Source organism: Amblyomma americanum, chromosome 9 (genome assembly GCF_052857255.1).
Source record: "Amblyomma americanum isolate KBUSLIRL-KWMA chromosome 9, ASM5285725v1, whole genome shotgun sequence".
Lineage (NCBI taxonomy): Eukaryota > Metazoa > Arthropoda > Arachnida > Ixodida > Ixodidae > Amblyomma > Amblyomma americanum.
In genome coordinates, this window is record NC_135505.1 from 111,915,770 (window position 1) to 111,934,618 (window position 18,849).

The window sequence follows — 18,849 nt, forward strand, 5'->3', positions numbered from 1 at the left end:
GCTGAAACAGTAACTAGGGCATTTGGCTGCTAAGCACTACCGGGTGGTTGTTTTTAATCACTGCAGATTTTTATGAACTGTCCAGATCTGTCGATGCGGTTTGTGCATGTAAATTGAACTCTAAGGCAGACATCATGTAGTGATAGAATTCAATTAAAAGATCAATCATCAATTCAAATGAACTAAACTTTATAATTTCTGGTTTTTGGGTGCAAGCTAGTATTGCAAAATTGAAGGCAGTCAACATTGATGACAAGCCCAGCTTCAAATTTCCTGAACTGCATTGTGGTTTCAATTATTGCGAATAAAAAATATGGCTTCAAAAACTTTCAGTTGGTCTTCCCAGCAATGCATTTTAAAATGGCGTTGCCAAACTCACGTTAACTTTATCGTAAAATACACAAGCTGTCCGTCTGCTGCAGTAGAAATGTGAGCGGCATCTTATTAATGCGACAGCATTAAGGTTCCTGTTCTGTAAAAAATCTGGTGGCGTCGTGCGTAAAAAATGAGCCGGGGTACTGTGGCCACCAAGGTGACAGTTAAATTAATGACTGGTTGCTTGCTTGGGAATAGCAACCTGGGTCGCACCTGCCATCGCGGGACAGTGGCACACCGCTTAACTGCTGTATAACCGATATATGAATGCAAAGTCCAGGATTGCCAATTTTGCATATATGGGAATTAGCCCATTAATGCTATCCCATCATACCTTTAACGAAGAGCTTAATTGTCTCCTCCAGTCTTTTTTATTCCTGTGCAATTTCAAAAGCCAACTTGGGCTTTCAAAGGTGCATTTTTCATCTCAGATATTTCGAATAACAATAAACATTAAAAAACTGCTTTTAATGCTGACAGCCTGGAATTGTGCCACATAATCGTGCACCCTAAAAACCAAAAATAAAAAGGCTGTTTTCTATCACTTGTGCCCTGCTGTACAATTTACATATGCAGACTGCACCAACATATATCTGCTTTTAGAAGAAAATCTAAAGACTACGCAATTGGCCGGTATATTTGTGTGCCTTAGGAACATGCCAGAGTTGGCCAGTTTTTCGATGTGTCTAAAGCTGGTGTTCAGCATAGTAATAAGACAAAAAGAAACACACCATCAAGTGGCAACTTTTTTTTTGGCAACTGTGACAAAGTTGAGAAAAACAAGTAGCTTGGTCAAGAACTGGAGTAAATGGTGCACATGGCTGGTTTTGCCTATATTTAAGTAAACTGGGTGCTGTTGCAGGTTTAAAATCGAGCTGCCTGAAAAATATATTATACTCTAATAGACACTTGATCAGAAGCACGTAGAAATATTGTTAGTTTGCACTTCTGCCAATAATATAGGGCAAGGTAGAGATTGTGCAGCTTTAGGAGGTTGGTGCATGCTTCTATCCATGAGCGAGGTAAGCACCCAAAAGCTTGTAAATGCTCTTCTCTCGCACATTCACTGCCAAGCCTAAATGCAGCTCTCTTATGGGCAAGAGATTCAAGAATTTGCAAGCACATTGCAAAAATAAAACACGCTTGAAGCTTCGCTGCACCATGCTGAACAGGAGCTGGTGTAATTTGTTCCCACAATTTACTGAAGACAAAAGTACATCCGCAAATGGAAAGGTGGTGAACGAGTTTGCCGTGTCACGGAGACAGCTTCGTAGCGTGGTTTTTGTCAAATTTACCTAGTCGTATTTTCTTGGCTGCACAACTTTGCTTTCTCCTGGCTTATGTCACAGCTAGCTGTAAGTACATTTACTGCAGGCACTGCTCACTCCTGAAACCATGGTTAGGCCTAACTAGGCCCAATGCATATTCTTGACAAAAAGTAAGCTCCCATCTTCCTTGGCTGAACTTTTTCAGGCATGGAATAGACTTGCATTTTCTGTCTGGCCCCATCTGTGTGCACACCAAGTAGAGACAGTAAGGAGTTTATTTACAGACATGCCAAACCCACTGTGAAACTGAAGCCGAACATCAATTAGGCTTAGCTAGGCCTAAAATGGCCACTCTGCACACTGGACAAAATGCAAGGAGTATCAAAGCCTACAGCCTGACTGGTTTATTTCCCCACCACTGAGCGATATGCTGTTGACGCCCCCCCCCCCCCCCCCCCCCCCCCCCCACCTTTTCCCCTTCTCGTTTTAACGTGGCTCCACGCCGTGAGGTTCATCATTGACCCTTATGTCTGGGTTGAGCCTGGGATCTAGTAGTGGATCAGATTCAGCAGCTGCCCTGCCCCAGTGCAGGAGGAAATAGACGACGGTGAACAGCCCCAGGACGATGAGGATGGATAAGACGACCCAGCGCTTTAGGAAGGTGTGGGGGTCTCGTCTGCGGCTGCCGGCCATGATTGTCCGTGACCTGTGGACAAATAGAAAAAAAGGGGGGGGGGGGGGGGGGGGGGGGGGGGGTATGCTGTCATGAATCAAAACTACACTCTGCCAAAAAGGCAGCCATAGTGGAGGACTGTAGGGTGTATTTGATGCATGCTCTAATCTAATCTAGGTCCACAAAAAGCATTTCTGTGTTTTGCTTCAACTGAAATGCAGCTGTCATGGTTGCTAAACGAGCTCGTGGTCTTCTGCTCAGCACCATGACATAATAGAGGCATACAAAGTGGCCTACGTTCTGTGAGACTGCGAATTGAATGGATCTTTTCTGGAGTTACATCTCTCTAACCCAGAGCTCTCCTCCACAGCATGCCTCAAAACTCATCGTTGCTTCAACAATTCATTTCATTAATTCATTTATTTATTCATTTGTTCAATCAACTTTCTGCTATAATACTGGTGGCAAATATTGTCACAGGAGAAGATGAAACGGGCCATGGCAGTGGTCTGAGGTGGAATGCTTACACTAGGCTCACCAGCCATCAAATCATTCCTTCGCCAGCAGCCATATTTTCATGTTCTTTAGCTTAAGGCCCTTGAATGTGCTGAGCAGCAGGGCTGGGGGTCGCCATCGCGTTGTCTGATTCTGTCTCATCTGGCCGGCGTCAGGTCATCATCGGCTGTGATCTGCTCAGCATTTGGTTGTTGGCAGGTCATTGTGTTGTTTAGCCAAGGCTGGAGATGGAGCGAGGGTGAGTGGCGAGGTCAGAAGAGGTCTGGCTGAGGCTGAGCTGAGCATTGCATACCAGAAGAACTCCACGGGACGCATGAGCGGATGTCTCTGAAGCTCTGGGGCAGAATGAAGACTAAATAAACCCAGCACCTCCATTAAAATATAAAGAGGCGGCAAGCTGAGGAACATGACAACATGGCTGAACATGAAGGAATGATTTAATGGCCGGTAGGCCTAGTGAAAGCTCTCTGCCCCGGACCACTGGCCGCCGCTTTGCATTCTGCTCCTTTGACAATAGACATCTTTAGCATACCTTGTTTACTGGTACCAGAGTACTGGGAGCCCACGCACAGCCAATACGCATGCACAAATAGCCTTGACAGTGCCAGATGGCGCTAGGTACCTGGCAGCTGCGTGTGCACCTGCAGCATCAGGGCCAATCAGTGCGTGCTCGGCGGCGGTGGGCGGGCTCCCGGCACTCCGGTAAGGGTAACGGTAACATGGTACACGGTATGCTAAATGTACCTAATATTACGGATTGCCAGAGTAGCAGCACTGGTAACGCCAAAAGGCAATTTGCGAGCAGGTGTATTAGCATTTGATTTCAAATATGACATCATTAAGTTGCCTGAACTTTCTTGTAACTATAGTAAATTTCCAGAAAGTTTCTTGTGACACAAGCAACGCTTGTTTATTGGCCTTGTCGGCAATGACAATGGTTTAGATGTCATTGCAGTGAATTTAACATGCACAAAAGAAGTACCCTGTTATCACTTTTGTGGCTTGGAGTTGGAAAAGTTGGTCACGCTGTATTTGATGGAATCTGACAAGGAATGTAATGACGTTAGACGATGGCCTTTGCCACAACCCGCATATCACCAGGTACTATTGCGTCGGGTGAAAGTAGTGCCAGAAGCAATTGTTCCAGAATACATTCCAGACCACAGAAGTTGTGTTAAGAGTAATAGACCAACAACAGGGAAGCTTGCACTTCGAAAGACTGTGACGGGCCGGGAGAAAAGAAAACGCATTACATCACACTTCTAGATGGGACTTTCTTTTAGCAAATCAATGCAGAAATGGCAGCGTTCATGCCAAAAACAACAAATATTCCAGCACAAATATTTGCATTTGATATTTCTCAGAAAATTGTATTGCTAAGGCCTGACCTTTTTTTCTTGATCATGGTAACAGCTAAACAGACAGGCTATATGAACTGCTAAGCTGCTATTTAAGATGTGTTAATTTTACCCAGGTGCACATATTAAGTCACCGAAGTGCAGTTGTATTCTAAGTTAGTAATGAAATTGAGGATAAAGGCCTGACTATATGCTGACCAATTTGTTTATTTATAGTTGTAGCATACAGCACAAGGTACAATGCACAAGCAGGGAGGAAATTAACAAACAAAATCAGACAAGGCACGGAACTTTCAAATCAATGCTGGCTGCTGTCATAGCACAAAATGAAAGCTTTAAGACATCGAATTTTGCGGTTTGTCTTCGTTCAAACTAGCGGGCTAGCACAAAAGGCTGCTGCCTCAGAACAATCCAGTTATGGCTTAAATGTAACGCATTTCATTTCAATCACCTTACCACGCATAAACTGCAATAAATTTCTTTACACTGCCATGTGTTCAAGACAAGGATGCTGGATTTAATTTAATCTCGTCCCCCGTTCAAGAGAACAAAAAATTGAGTGGAACACCTACTTGATCCAACGGGACAGAAGTTCAAAACCGGACCGCCGCTTATACTTGTCTTCATCGTAGTCTGGAGCTGATGTGACGAAGTTACCTTGGGTTGCTGTGAATATCTTCCGTGATGATGTCACATTGCCTGCATCGCAAACAGCACAGCACATTAGAAGTGTTCTTTTCATAAACCGTTGTATAAATGAATTCGCCTAGCCACATGCTGGAGATGGCACACTTCGAGGTGGAACCACAAAGGACTTGACAATGCAGCATTAGCCTGAACTAGCCCTCACATAAACTTGGCTCTAAGGGAAAGAGATTTGGTGGTGGTGCAAGTGATAGGCATTCACAGTACCTGGCAAGTCAAGTGGTGCAGCTTTCTGAAAGCATGCAGAACCCTCCAGTACAGTTAGAAATGAGTGAACATGCTGGGCGCATTGTAGAAAAAAAAAAAGGTGATGACAACTTTCATACCAAGTTAATACAATGCACCTAGAAGTGCTAACCTTACAACAGGAACGAGGCATGCCATACAGGATATATGAGAAATGATTTCAAATGGCTAAGGTTTTTTAAACTATCTTCAATAAGCGACACTGGTGCGCACTGGTGTGCACCGGTACACTATTTTATCTTTGAGAAATGCACCAGTGCACATAGGGCTCCACTATAGTTCGGGCGCCTGTACACCACAATGTTTTTCAGGGCAACTTCAGTGCAAGTTTATCGAAGATGCCCTTACATGCACTAAAATCTAAGCGGACAGGCATTGAAATGCAGCTGCCATGACCTGGTGCTCGATAGCAGATTGCCACAGCTGTTGAGCTACTCCAGTGAGTTCCGTGAAGGTGAGTGCATTTCGGAACTGGCGACAGCCACTTACTGTTGGTGGTGGAGCCATAGTTGACGCTGTTTTCAGGCGCGATGCTTGAGTGCAGAGGTGGTACGATGCTGGGTGTGGTGTTCTGAGGACGCCATGGTTGTTGCGGAGGAGGCACTGACTGGGGTGGAGGCACGGACTGGGGTGGAGGTCTTGATGGGCTTCCACTGGGCGGTGGCAGGCTGCCTTGTTGTCCCTGAGCCTGTTTCTGCGAATACAGTCATTAATACAAATAAGTGCTGTGAAAGGGTGCTTCCTTGACGCTCTGTAGTGATCTATGAGCGATGTAAAGGAAATTGAAAGGGGTAACATCAACGGCTCCTTAGCTTACACGGTTTCCCTACCTCAAATGAGCAGTACTTAGCTCCGGTAAGAGGCACTCAGAGTGATGAGGAGCCACTTGTACGTGTCTGGTCTCAAGAATATGTCTAATAATAGAAATATATGTCTAAATTGAGAAAAAAAGCAACAATACATCTACAGCCTTGTATTTGTTTTGAAATATGGATGCCTGTGTGTGCTTGTTTTGCATTTTAAGCACATTGTATCAATGCTCTAGATGGCTTGGCAGGCTAGTCGGTCTGACAACGTACAACCTTTGTCAAAGGCTTAGAGCCCAGAGGGGTTCACTTCTGAGCAACACCGTGTGGCTTGTAATGCATCCTTAGTGGTCAATATGTCCTGAGGGTAAGATCTCTTGTCCTGCTACCTCGGACGGATAGGACTTCCACAAATATTACAGGAGCCCAACTTATACAGGTTAGAAGCAAATCCTCTGGCCTTAAGACTTTTCACAAAGGGTGCACCATTGTTTACAGTGCAGCGAACGTTTGCTCTGCCATTGTTAACTCAGCGCAATGTAACCGCAGCCATCAGAGACGCCCTACAGCGCAAGCGCAGAAAGAGTGGTTGTGCAGTGAAGCATGCCTACAGGTCAAGGAGCGAGGTAAGGAAGCATGAAGGTAGCGTTGTGCCTACCACAAGAAAAGGAGTAAGGCATATTTAAAAACTGACAGAAGGAAGGCAAGCCACTCTTAAGGCAACCTCAATGAGCATTCTCAAATTTGGTCCTAAGGGACAGGAAAAGAGCAGAGTGAGCCAGGGAACGAACACGAATTAGTGACATCATAAATAAGATCAGTACAAACGGAAATGGGCAAGGCATGTAATGTAGGCAGCAGAAAACTGACGATCGTTACGGGTAGCAGAGTGGATGCAAGCACAGCAGGCAGTGGCAGAGTCATGTGGTTGGACAAGATTAGGAAGTTTACTGAGATAAAGTAACCATAGCAGGTACAGGTCTGGAGGTCAATGGGAAAGATCTCTCTCCACTGCAGTGCACGCTGTTGAGCTCATAATGATCTAAAACTGAAGGCCATTTGGAGGCCCAGCACAGTCCCAGCAAATGAAAATCACAGCCTATAGATCTCTATAATTAAGCGCCAATGAGCATTCGCCAGTAACTTGAAACTTCAAAGGCACCAAGCTATATAACGCATTTCAGAGAGCCCTGCCAGAAATCGCAGCATTAATAATGTTGGCCACACAAACTCCCAGAATCCCCTTGAAGTTGCGTGCATGAAAAGGCATGCAACACGACTGCTGAAAATTGATAACAATGCACGAACTCGATAAAAAAAAATGCACCTGTCTGCTTATCTGTAACAGCCAAATCCTATTGCGACCAAAGTCTTAATTATCCAGAACTAATATAATTAGTAGCGCATGATTAATGCCACAGCAGAAATTTTGGCCATAATGTGCCAAACACAAGATGATGTCGCTCAGGCCACTCTTAAGGAAAACGAAGCTTTTATAAGCTAGAAAAGAATGCAAAAAAAAGTCGCCTTCACTGGCTGATTTTGCAAGTGAAATGTGTACACCAATAATTTTTTTTTATGTGCGGAAATCCCAGATGCTACGCTAAACTGCCACTTAATTCATAAAGGTGGTAACCAGTTCTTTTTGGTAAGGTAATCACGAGTCTGAATCAAATGGCGGAGAGACTTCTAAATCCCTATTTTCTCAGCGATAAATTCATCTTGTATTCCAGACAAACGTCAACACAGCCAGAGAGAGCCAGAGAACCAATTTTTATCGAGAAAAAAATTTGGAGAGGACACTTGAGTTCCGCCTTAAGGGTATGACGTGATCGTGTTAGTCAGTTAATGCCCATATATATGTAATTGGTCGTTCTTGACTTTACATTCATACATCCCTGGGAGTCCTCATCCCACTCCTGGTGCAGTGTTGCAGTGGTTAAGCGATGTGCCACTGTCTTGCGATGGCAGGTGCTGCCACCGATGGGTCTTGTGCGATCCAGGCTGCTCGGGAGGTTGCTCTCAACCTCTCGTGACCAACCATTAATTTAACTGCCAACTGCTAAGATGGTCAGTTTGCTCACAATCTAGTGGGCAGGTTGTGATGATGCCTAAAGGTCACGTGACCTAGGTGGCCCACCTAGGCTGCTTCTCCTGGAATTTTTTGCTCACAATGCTGCCACCGCCCCTGGTGACGCCACCACCGGATTTTCTGCCGAAGGGGAGCCTTAACGTTATTGCGTTAATAACTGAATGGAGTTATCCTCAGTGTCCATTTAAATATATTTCAAGGCTGCTAATATCTTCAAGGAAATTAAATGTTTGCTTATATGGTGCTAACAAAATAATTAAAGCGCTTTGAAATGTTCCATTAGATCTGAGTTACTGAACGCGTAGAGCAGACAGTGTCAATTAGTTCTATAAACCTGGCTGGATAAAATTTCATCAAGCTTTCTGGCTCAGCATAATCACCCACCAGCTTCTCAGATAGCATGTTCAGAGTTTCACTACGTGCTTTTACTGGTAGCGGGATCTCGGGTAAGGAAGGTCCATCGCTGGCCCAGGAAGCAGACTTGAGGAGAATGTTGAGGGCATCTGCGACTGGGGAGTCAATATTACTGGCTGGCACAATCGCTGAGCCACAGGTCGGACAGCCATAACCTGCTGGCGCAGTCGTCTTGGGCATTCGTTTGCAGTGGTCATCCAGGCAGGCCCAGTGGAAGACATCTGGGATGCGAGATCAGACAAATTTAGTACAAAGATGAGGTGCCAGAAAAGGGAAGGTTGCATACTTAAAGAAACCACGAAACAATATTTAATGAGTTAGGAAAAGTGCACCTCAGAATTTTACAGCTAGCTTCATTAACACCAAAGATATGGGCGATTAAAAAAGAGAACAGGTCGGGTATGAACCCCGCCGCACCCCAACCTGCCCACGCTGCTTCGGCACGTTCAATAAGAAGTCTCGTCCAGGTTCTCCACTCTACATCCGACAGGGTGGGAGTCCTAACTGGTCGCAGGCGGCAATTTTTAAAAATCATTTGTAAATTATAGGGTCCACACAGAGCTTGCAAATTTGACTCAAACACTCACAAAGACTACCTCTACACATCTGTTGCTTAGAATATGACCATCGAAATTATTTCAGGATCCCTTTAAGGATGCTGTGTGCAAATGTCTTTAGTCTTTCAACCTTCATCGTCTGCAGTTTTGTGAGCCTGTCAAAGCCGCACATGAGGGCATGCTTTTAACAAGTGCATACAAAGAAAACGTGAACAGAGGAAACAAGACACAAGGGACAGGATGATCGTCAAGTTACGCTCATAAATTAAAGAACTAGGTAAAGCACTTTGAAGCACAGAGACGTGCTCACAAGCCTTCAGGGTATGGCTATATTAATTATCTAAAGGTAGCAAACTGATGTAAAAAGCCAATCTTGCTCCTGTGGAAGTACCAGAAAGGCAACCGACAGATACTTATCAACGCAGGTAATACCCTCCCACCAAATCCTGGTCAATTTAAACTAAACCTTGATGTTAAAGATATAGTATGGGACTATCAAAGTGCCCGTGGGGTAATGAAAAAATTTGATGGCAGAAATGCAGTTCTCGTGGAGCAGTCTTGCTCCCTCAGGCAACCATCATTAATAATAACAATAATACCTAATTCTGCCTTCTTTTCCAGTGACCCAAGCATGTACAGGTGGCAAAAAGGCACCACTACTCATACCATAGAAGCTTGCTGTCCCTAATCTAATCGGGGGCCTGAGGCCTTGTCTTTTTGGCACAGGAATTCCCCCATCACGAAAGGATTGGTGGCCATTAGAGCGTCAAAAAAAAAAAAAAAACTTTTTCACCTGGGCTTGAAAACAGCTCAGTACAGCAGTTGTCTTTGGGTTTTAGTGGTGCAGTGACACCTAAGGGGAAAAGGTGATGAGCACTCATTTATGATGCAGTTCACTGCATCGGTCGTACCATTCATCGTGGCATCATAGGTCCCCTATCTTCATTAAGCCTCTTTTTCTGCCCTTCCCGTTCTTTCCCAGAGTGGTCTAACAGGACTTGTACATGTTCTACCAGCCAACACGCCCATTCTGCCTCAAGTTAAAGCTTTCTATATTTGTTTGCATACCGAACTGGCGATATGGTCAACTAACCTAAAGAATATAACCTGTATTTTGCGACGTATACCAGGTTACACCAACGTTCCTATACATGGCTACTTCATTGTTCTGTAACTCTTTTCGCATGCTTGTACCATGTTGGTCTCTTCGGTGTCATATCCTTTAATTGAGCATGTTAATATAAAATTATTCCGTGATATTTTCCGCTCTTTTGTTCTTGTTTGAGCTGCGAGCGCTTATAAGGAAATTAAAAAGCTAACAGGTGCTGCTCGTTCTCAGTCTTTGAGAAGACTACATGCAGCCACGTGACCTGCTTCGTTTTGCCATTGGATGCAAGCGCCATAACGTCATCGATAACGTAAGCATCAATAATCATACGTGGGCGTGGCTCCTGACAAGTAAGATTGCACGGTGCATATCTTTCATGCATGTTGTGCTCGACAGCACAAGATGAACATTCGACTTACGATAGCACAAAAGTCGTGTACACGTGCCGGTTCCCAAGTCCTTTCGGCAGATCTGGCAGATGGGGTCGTAGTCACTGTCTTGCAGCCATTGGAGATAGCTCTGGACAATGCACTGCAAAAAGATTTCAACGAAACTCGCTCAATGCACGGCTATTATCTTTTGTCTAAGTGGAGATGCGGCACAATTTTCGTCACATGCCACCTTTGAAGTTTAAATTTAAAACACACCAGTTTCTAAGCGACACGACGCCACGGGAGGTATGATCTGGCACAGTGATCGAGCTCAGAAACAATACTAGCTACCGACCGATTGATGTCTGACACTACCTTTACCGACTGGGAAAAGAAACATCGTTAACCGCGGAAGATGATCTACTCACCGTGGGGTGCTGGGCAACCATGCAGTGTTCGCACACGTTAACACGATGTTCGTAGCAAAACTGGTTGGTCACTTTCTTTCGGGGGCACTTGCACAAACCCATGGTGCCGTTGTCTCCCGCGCTTGAGCGGCTCTCCGGAATGACAGATTACGAGTAGAAACTCATGGATATTCGGTCAGGGCGGTGATTTCCTCTTTTTTTTAAACGTAGTACGTTGCGAGAAAGCCGGAAACAGTCGCTGTCATAGCCTGCAGTTTCTGCCACGACTTGCGCTAGATGCGATCGTGCGGTTTCGGTTGCATTTCGTTAGCCAGCCACAGTTGAGTATTTAAGTTTGAACTTATGTCTTTCGTAAAAACGTCACAAAAACCTGCTAAAGTCAACATACCGTAAAGTCGAGTGATTTAATTTTTAAATTGGGGATATCATAGTGCTCAACTTAGTTAAAAAAGGTAAACCAAACATAAATACGGCAGTGCGTCTGGCATTCATCGACTCGATTTTGTTTCTGTTTTGTAAACAGGTGGGATTCCAGCGATCTGTTTCTGTGCAGCTTGCGCGAAGAAATTTTTCTTTCACTGTGGTTTTTCCCAGTGTATCAGGTTGTCAGTTTGCGTCGGTACTGTTGACGCTTCCTGCGACCTGTCGCTAGTCGGATCGCGCTGCTTTATGGGAATCCGGCGCTGATTTTACGACGAGAACACAGTCGAGTGCGCCCGCTTGGTAATTAATCCATTGGCTCTTTGCCTCAAGGCTGTCGGTTGGTGCTTTTCTACGGCGTTCTGATAATATTATTTGTTGTTCTTTGTGGCCAAGGCGAGCGGTTGTAGCAGTATTTTTGTTTTGTCGCCATAGGCTGTTCGTGAAAGAAATCGTCGAGAGTGCGGTACTGTGTTGGTACCCAAACCTTCGTTCTAAAGTGTTTGGAGTTTTGCATGTAGTATCACACATTTAGTATCTTAAGGCGCATACATCTGTTGAAGCAGCAAGTCTGTGCTCAAGAGGATAACATGTGAAAGCTTCCATTTTGCACAGCTAGTCAAGTGCTTGTGCAGCTTTGCATGAAAACGTACCCGTTAAAACGGCTTGTTTATGGCCAGCACCATACTTATTTCGGGCAAAAGCCATTCTGTGGGTGCTCGAACGTGAACACTAGAACAGCTTATTTTCTCCCTAAACCTGGTGTTCGCTTTTTGGAGTAGAAGTTTTTCAGTGTGTTTACACGCCTTTTGAGTACGCTTGAAGAACTGTGAAGTATTATAGCAAGTAAATACAGCGCTAGGAAGGCCGAACACAGAACCACCATGACTAGACTGGCTCTGCCGGCGTTCGCACGCCAGTTTTACCGCTATATTTCTTTGCTTTAAAGCATTAATGAACCAGCCAACCCCGGAACGGTTAATCACGGTATTGGTTCCCCGCGGTCCCATTAGAATGCGTTGATGGTACGCGATGCCATAGAAGCATAGTGTAGAACTATATCGATGCTGGAAAAGGCAGATCAGGAAGGAAACGTTTTATGATAATTCAAGAGGCAGTGCCCTCCTCTTTGAAGCTAGGTCAGGGTGTCTTAGAACGCGCAGCTACAGACAAAAAATTTAACGAAAAAGATGACATGTGCTGTGTGTGGTAAATCTGTAGAAACAATAGAACACCTCATTCTAAAATGTGATGGTATCCATCCCCATGTCGATGCAGGCACAGTCACTCTTCCTGAGGCCTTAGGGTTTAGGGATAACAATTGTCATGTAAATAAATCTGCGGTGGAAATTAGCAAAAAGCGATTGGAGGATTGGTGGCTCAAAAGCAGAGAGGTGACATAAGTTTTAAAGTGTTGGAAGACGTATTTTAAAGAAAATGGCGAATTTTATTAATAACTTACAGCATGGTTAAACAAAAATAAAGGAAAAAAAATAGCATGGTGGCAACTACCACTGCCCCGTTTCAAAGGGGACGCTCCTACCTTCCCCTTCCATCCATCCATCCAGCCACGTGCTCCCGCGTTCCCGCTAACCATGAATAAGATAGTACTAATGTGTTGTAGTTTTTATGTGCTGACTGCTTCGCACTGTGTTGCTTTCATAGCTCGTTGTGTTCTACGCGGCGTGGGTTGGGCAATTTCATTATTTTTCTTTTTTTTCTAGCCACACTAATTTATATGTTGCTCTCATACGCTGTCCAGAACTTCTGGCAGGGACATGGTGCTCGAGCAAGACAGCGCTAGGGAGAAGGTCCTGGAGAAGATTGACGAGGCCGAGAAGCTGCTGGCCCAATGTGACTCCCTGTGCGTGTGCCCAGGCAAGAGCAAGCTGCAGCGTAAGATTCAGGCTGAAATCAAGTTCCTCCGCAAGCTCTGGAAAGCACCTGAGGCCATCAAGGAGGAGCACCTCCGATGCACGAACCTGGCCTACCTGTCTGCAGTCGTCACTTGCTCACTGGCTGTCACGGGGCTTGTTGACGTACTGAAGCCTTTCTCCCTGCTCGAGGCGAGATCTCTGTTTTATCTTTCTTACAACACTGGGTATTATAGCCATTCTTGTTGACAGCGCGTTAAAGCACAGGGACAGAAGAAACACAGAGGACGTCGTCAGCGCCTGTGACGTCGTCCTCTGTGTTTCTTCTGTCCCTGTGCTTTAACGCGCTGTCAACAAGAATGGATCATTACCAACTAGCCCGGCAATTTGTCCTATTCAAGTTCATTATAGCCAGTCTGCAGATAACTCTGACAAAGAATTACTAATGAAATAGATGAGGCACTAAATGTTATCGGGCCACCGCGGTGTCTCAGTGGTTATGGCGCTCGGCTGCTGACCCGAAAGGTGCGGGTTCGATCCCGGCCACGGTGGTCGAATTTCGATGGAGCCGAAATTCTAGAGGCCCGTGTACTGTGCGATGTCGGTGCACGTTAAAGAACTCCAGGTGGTCCAAATTTCCGGAGCCCTTCACTACGGCGTCCCTCATAGCCTGAGTCGCTTTGGGACGTTAAACCCTACAAACCATACAAACCAAATGTTATCGCGCGATGTGTATGAAAGCGAGAGCTGCATGCATTGCTGCACAGTCATCAGTATTGAATGATCATGAAGTGAACGTGGGCTGTACAGATGGTATGGACTAACTGCACCACTTGTTATGCATGTAGCTCACCCAACAAGAATTATGCTCAGTAGATAATCCAAGACATTCATGGGTGTGCCACACAGAGGGCACCAGTGTATTTGTTTTACATTGCAGCGAACAGTACTTTGCAGTTTCTGAAGTGCATCGTAGTGGTGGTTATGATGTCAAATTAGGATGCTCATGCTTCTTTGTTGTTTCTTCTGTCAACTTTGGCATATTTTGGTGACTGTCACCATTTGCATCCTAGAACTTGTCATCACTTTCAAAGGGGCTGCACCATGGTTTGTTCGTCATGGTCTATCCATCATGATTGTTCCGTGGCCTTCTTATAGCATACTTAATCAAGATCTGCTGATACTTGTGAGAATGCAAAGGGTAAAGGCACTAAGAATAACTGTAGGCGGGGTGCAGATGTTGACAGAGCTACTAACAACTGTCACATTATTCTCAAGGGCAGGAGGTTCTTCAGGCAGCATCGCTTTGTGTAGAAGAAAGCAGACATTTTGCAACTTTGTGAAAACGTCCTTCAGGGAGGCCCTTGGAGAAACATAGTTCTTGGGCAATGAATTTGCAGGGTAGCGGTGCCGACTTGGAGAGGCACAGGCGTTGTGCAGACCGGACCATTGTGGATGTGGTGGCCCACCATGGGGCCACGTGGATCAAGGTGGTGGCGCGGAACCCCAATGCCCTGCTGACATCATCGCTGGGTGATGGGGAGTACGGCCGGCGTACCATCCTCGACCAGCTCCAGGACATGGTGGAATGCGCCAGGTGCCACCCGCACCTATACAAGGCTCCTGAGGTGAAGGTGTGGACAGTGCTGCCTGTCTGCAAGCCACTGCGTGAGATCATACAGACCGTTGGTGCAGAGGTGGGTGGAAAAAAAAAAAACTGACCAAGGTTTATGCTGTAGTACATATAATATGAAAACTGCGCTGTTACATGTGCAGTGTTGCTTCTTTTACTGACACTGTGGAAGCCTTGCCTCACCCTCTTCATATTGATGCGAAAACCCGGCATCAGCCAAAAAGTGATGGCGTTACTAAACTCACGATTGGCGGAAACAGTGTAATATCATCAAAGGTGGAAAAATACGAAGTGTTAGCCTGTCATATTCAGTGCTAGTACTTGCAACTGCACCAACTACAAAGGAATAGAACAGAATTGGAATTTGATTGAAACAGAATTGGAATAGAGTTAGAATCAGATTGAAATAGTATTGCAGTGCTTCCGCATTAGTTCCACGTAAGTTCCTTAAGTGCCTTCTGTAATCTTTTTTCTTTCCCACGCCATAAGAGGGCACTTACAGTAGACAGTGAGGGAATGCTGTAAGTGCCCTTCCCCACCCCCTTAACCAGGGAGAGAAAAAGTAAGATGGGAACAGGGAATTCAGTTTCATGTGGCATGTGGTAGTGGTGGCTTCAACTAGGGGTGCATGTGATGAAGCTGGTATCACTTGCACTCTTGGCATTAACAAGTTACACTTTGAACTTGCCTTTCGGTGATTTGTTGCAGTTCGAAAATTATGCAACAGTTGGCATTGTGAGCTAAAAGTAACAAGCATTTTTTTTGCTTCGCAGAAAAAAGCCTGCGCATCTTTTAAAACGTTTTAAAATTACAGAAACTAAGCAAAAAGGTGAACTAACCAACATTGAAAGTAATGGAAATTGATCACAAGAGATGCACACAACACAAACTTATTGTTGCAGGAAATGAGAGCATTTGTTCTTGTTATGGCTTTCTCATTTTTGTGTTTGCGCTCTCATCAGACATGTCTGTTCAGGCTGCTTTTAGAGTTGCATGGTTGATTACCTTAGTTCTTATTGCAGTCGCAGAGTGAATGGTAGGAATGATGACTTATGCTGATTGAATGGCTCTGTAATTAGTTGGACACATTTATTTGGCACAAGCGGTAGAACTGTGGGGTGCACCTGTATTTTAACGGAACATTAGAAAAATGGGGTTAGTCAAAGCTGCTTACATGAATGAATGTGCGGAATGCTTCGTAGCGCAGTGGCATTGGGTTTGTTTCTCTGTTCTTTGTTGGAGACAAGATCGTCTGATTATAATATTCAACTACGCTTTTCAAGTAGTGGTATATTGAGAATTGTTGATTTCTCTCCTTGCTGCGCAGGTCTTAAATCAAGAGGACGTGCTGGCTGTAAGTGATGAAGCAACCGAGGCCGTAGATGATGAAGGGGTGGGAGTTGATGAGTGCACGGAGAACTTTACGGCTCTCAAGCTGCACGAAGTGCCGGCAGACGCTGTGCTAAATCTCGATGTGTCCTCCATGATTGCATATGCCTCCGCGCTGACCAACGGGCGCTGCCATTTCCGCTTCCGCGAGAACGTTCTGACCGAGCAGGCCGAGAACGAGCGCCGAAACCCCGTCCGGCCGGCCCTTGATGAACTTTTCTCGAGCCGCAAGCTCGTCTGCTGCCAGTCAGCGTTTGACGACTTCTCGACCATCGTGAAAGTGATGGCTGGTCCGTGTGAGTCGGAGGCTGCACAGAGATTGTTCGAGCGGTTGGAAGTCGTTCCCGATTCCCCGTCTGAACGGGCCACGGCACTTGCGTTGCGAGGGAAGATCAGGAAGAGGTCGAAGGTCATCTTTGGGACTGGTGACCGGCTGAAAGCGGTGACAGTGACTGCAAACAGCGGATTCCTGAGGGCGGCGAAGGCGCAGAGTGTCGACTTCGTGGCGTATGTCCATGAGTCGCGTGCGCTGACAGAGGCAAAAGAAGTGAATGCTACGCCAATTTAGGACACTTTTCCGAATTTAAAGGAAACCTCTCTCTCTCTCTCCGGTGCTTGCATGCTCAGTCTTTCCACAATATCGTGTGTTTGTCTTTTGTGCGTTTTAGATGTGCAGTAATACTGCACGTCTAAGAAGGTAGAGATGCCTTTACACTAGTTATGATCGTCGTATTTGAAAACAACCACATATGCTCTCAAATGGCTAATGTGAGCTTACTATTCACATTAAGACATGCTTCAACTGTGAAAGTGGAATACAGTGTTGCCTTGTAATCCACTTTTCAGTTTACAGTGCTTTTATTTTGTGCACTAGCCAATTTAAATGCCAGTCCCTTCGCTGTGGTTGGCAGCTGTAAAGCATGTGGAGTGAAATTCCGCTAGTCTCATCTTTGAATAGTTTTTTTTCCAACAACCAACAATGCTTGTAATTGATTTCTCTGGGGTAATGGTATGTAGTGAGTAATTTGGCTGCTGTGTGGACTTGGGCCAGTCTAGTCTTCATGCAGCAGCTTCATATAGTCTCTAGTCTCCATTAATATTGATCTGTTTTTTTTTTTTTTTCTGAAAATGGCACTCATCGGGTTTCGCAAAACCTTTTGGTGATCCATGGAAATTTAATGAAAATGTGATCATTAGTCGGTTTTTAAATATGCCAATGTTTTGCGCTTTGAAATTTTAGGTTACGAGCTAATCTAATTGCCTTGGGATATTCTTCAAGCATCGGAAACTTGGGGACTTATTTGTCGCCCCTTACATTTAACGTCGTTCAATCGATGCTATGAGCACTGTATTGCGATAACGATAGTTATGATTGATAGGTTTTAATGATCAGGATTTCATGTAGTTTTTCACTCTAGTTTTACTTAAATAATGCCTGCCTTACTTTAGGTATCTTGTTTACCCACTTGCCTTTGTGTCTCTCGTGACTTCTGACACGTCTCATCATTGCTTCTATTTGAAAGCTCCTCTAAAAAAACTTCTCCTCACTGTTAGCACTTAGCTTGAATGACCTGTGCCTTGTTGCTGGTAACTATTAATCATGCCTGACTTTACAATGATTTATACGAGATATCTCAAGGCAGTTTCGGTCGCTGTTTGCTTTCAGATAAGTGCCTGCTTTGAGACTGGCATATATGTCAAGCGAACTGGTGGTGTGGTCGAGCACTTTGCCCGAAACTCTTATTTTTCTTTTCATTGTGCAATATAGAAATGAATTGCTGCTCTCTATGCTTCTTTCGTTCTTCTTCTAAACATTGCATGCTTTTTGTATCTACCAGCAGCACTGCGGGAACTTTATGAGGCTCTTAGCGAGACCTTTAGAAATTTGTTCCGTTAGTCCTTGAAATGGACCTGCAAACAATGGCAAGTGTTATGTGTTCCATGATGCTTACATCTTTGCTTGCTGTTCAGACTCTTTCCATAAGAAGTGATGTAGGTATATCGGTCGCTGTAATAAGCTGACCTGTTAACATGCAAAATTTGGGCTACTTCCTTAGAAAGCCTCACATCATGCTTTGTGGCCAAGTGTGTGCTCTCGTGGTGCCCTCTATAGAGCGTACTGAGAGTTATTGTCAGTTTCACTGTCACGATGCAGTACTCTGTGGGTGCCACAGGCATGCATGCTTCAGGCAGTAATGTGGTAGCACCGCTGTCCTAGTAAGATCTAGTTAAAATCAAGTTTTAAAAATTGAGGAGTGGTCACATCATGTGGCTTGAGTCTCAGCATCAGCTGTATTCTTAAGAGGGATATGGATGGAAGACTGTGACAAGAGAATCTTTTTGGGGCTTCAGTTTCAAGTTTAACTGTGACTATGGCATTTGAATGGGTCCTCTGACTGACTGTCATGTGACCCATTCATTTGGGCTATGTGACCCATTGATCATGTGAATGATGGTGTTGGGTCATGTGATCTTACTATAAAATAACATTAGCTTGCAGTGGCTCGGTGGTTATGGTGCTTGGCTGCTGGCCTGAAAGACGTGGGTTCAATCCCGGCCGTGGCGGTCGCATTTCAATGGAGGCGGAATGCTAGGGGCCCGTGTACCGTGCACTAT

General features: G+C 45.0%; 2 protein-coding genes across 5 annotated transcripts; one reads left to right on the forward strand and one right to left on the reverse strand.

Moving 5' to 3' along the window:
- Positions 1-1,540: 1,540 nt before the first annotated feature.
- On the reverse strand, positions 1,541-11,205 carry LOC144104096 (zinc finger protein-like 1 homolog). Of its 3 annotated transcripts, none has more exons than XM_077636901.1 (6): positions 10,918-11,205; positions 10,538-10,649; positions 8,463-8,674; positions 5,631-5,835; positions 4,763-4,889; positions 1,541-2,349 (listed from the first exon to the last, which is right to left on the reverse strand). In XM_077636901.1, exons 1-6 carry the CDS (start codon positions 11,017-11,019, stop codon positions 2,130-2,132), a joined length of 978 nt encoding a protein of 325 aa, XP_077493027.1. In that variant the 5' UTR covers positions 11,020-11,205; the 3' UTR covers positions 1,541-2,129. The 3 variants fall into 3 exon arrangements, with proteins under 3 accessions (XP_077493027.1, XP_077493028.1, XP_077493026.1); XM_077636902.1 differs by having other exon boundaries at positions 8,469-8,674; positions 10,918-11,203; XM_077636900.1 differs by having other exon boundaries at positions 8,424-8,674; positions 10,918-11,203.
- A 210-nt stretch (positions 11,206-11,415) lies between these two features.
- On the forward strand, positions 11,416-18,021 carry LOC144104095 (UPF0415 protein C7orf25 homolog). 2 transcript variants are annotated; one of them, XM_077636898.1, is made up of 4 exons: positions 11,416-11,640; positions 13,100-13,403; positions 14,612-14,908; positions 16,172-18,021. In XM_077636898.1, exons 2-4 carry the CDS (start codon positions 13,116-13,118, stop codon positions 16,799-16,801), a joined length of 1,215 nt encoding a protein of 404 aa, XP_077493024.1. In that variant the 5' UTR covers positions 11,416-11,640; positions 13,100-13,115; the 3' UTR covers positions 16,802-18,021. The 2 variants fall into 2 exon arrangements, with proteins under 2 accessions (XP_077493024.1, XP_077493025.1); XM_077636899.1 differs by having other exon boundaries at positions 11,422-11,677.
- The last annotated feature ends 828 nt before the right edge of the window (positions 18,022-18,849 follow it).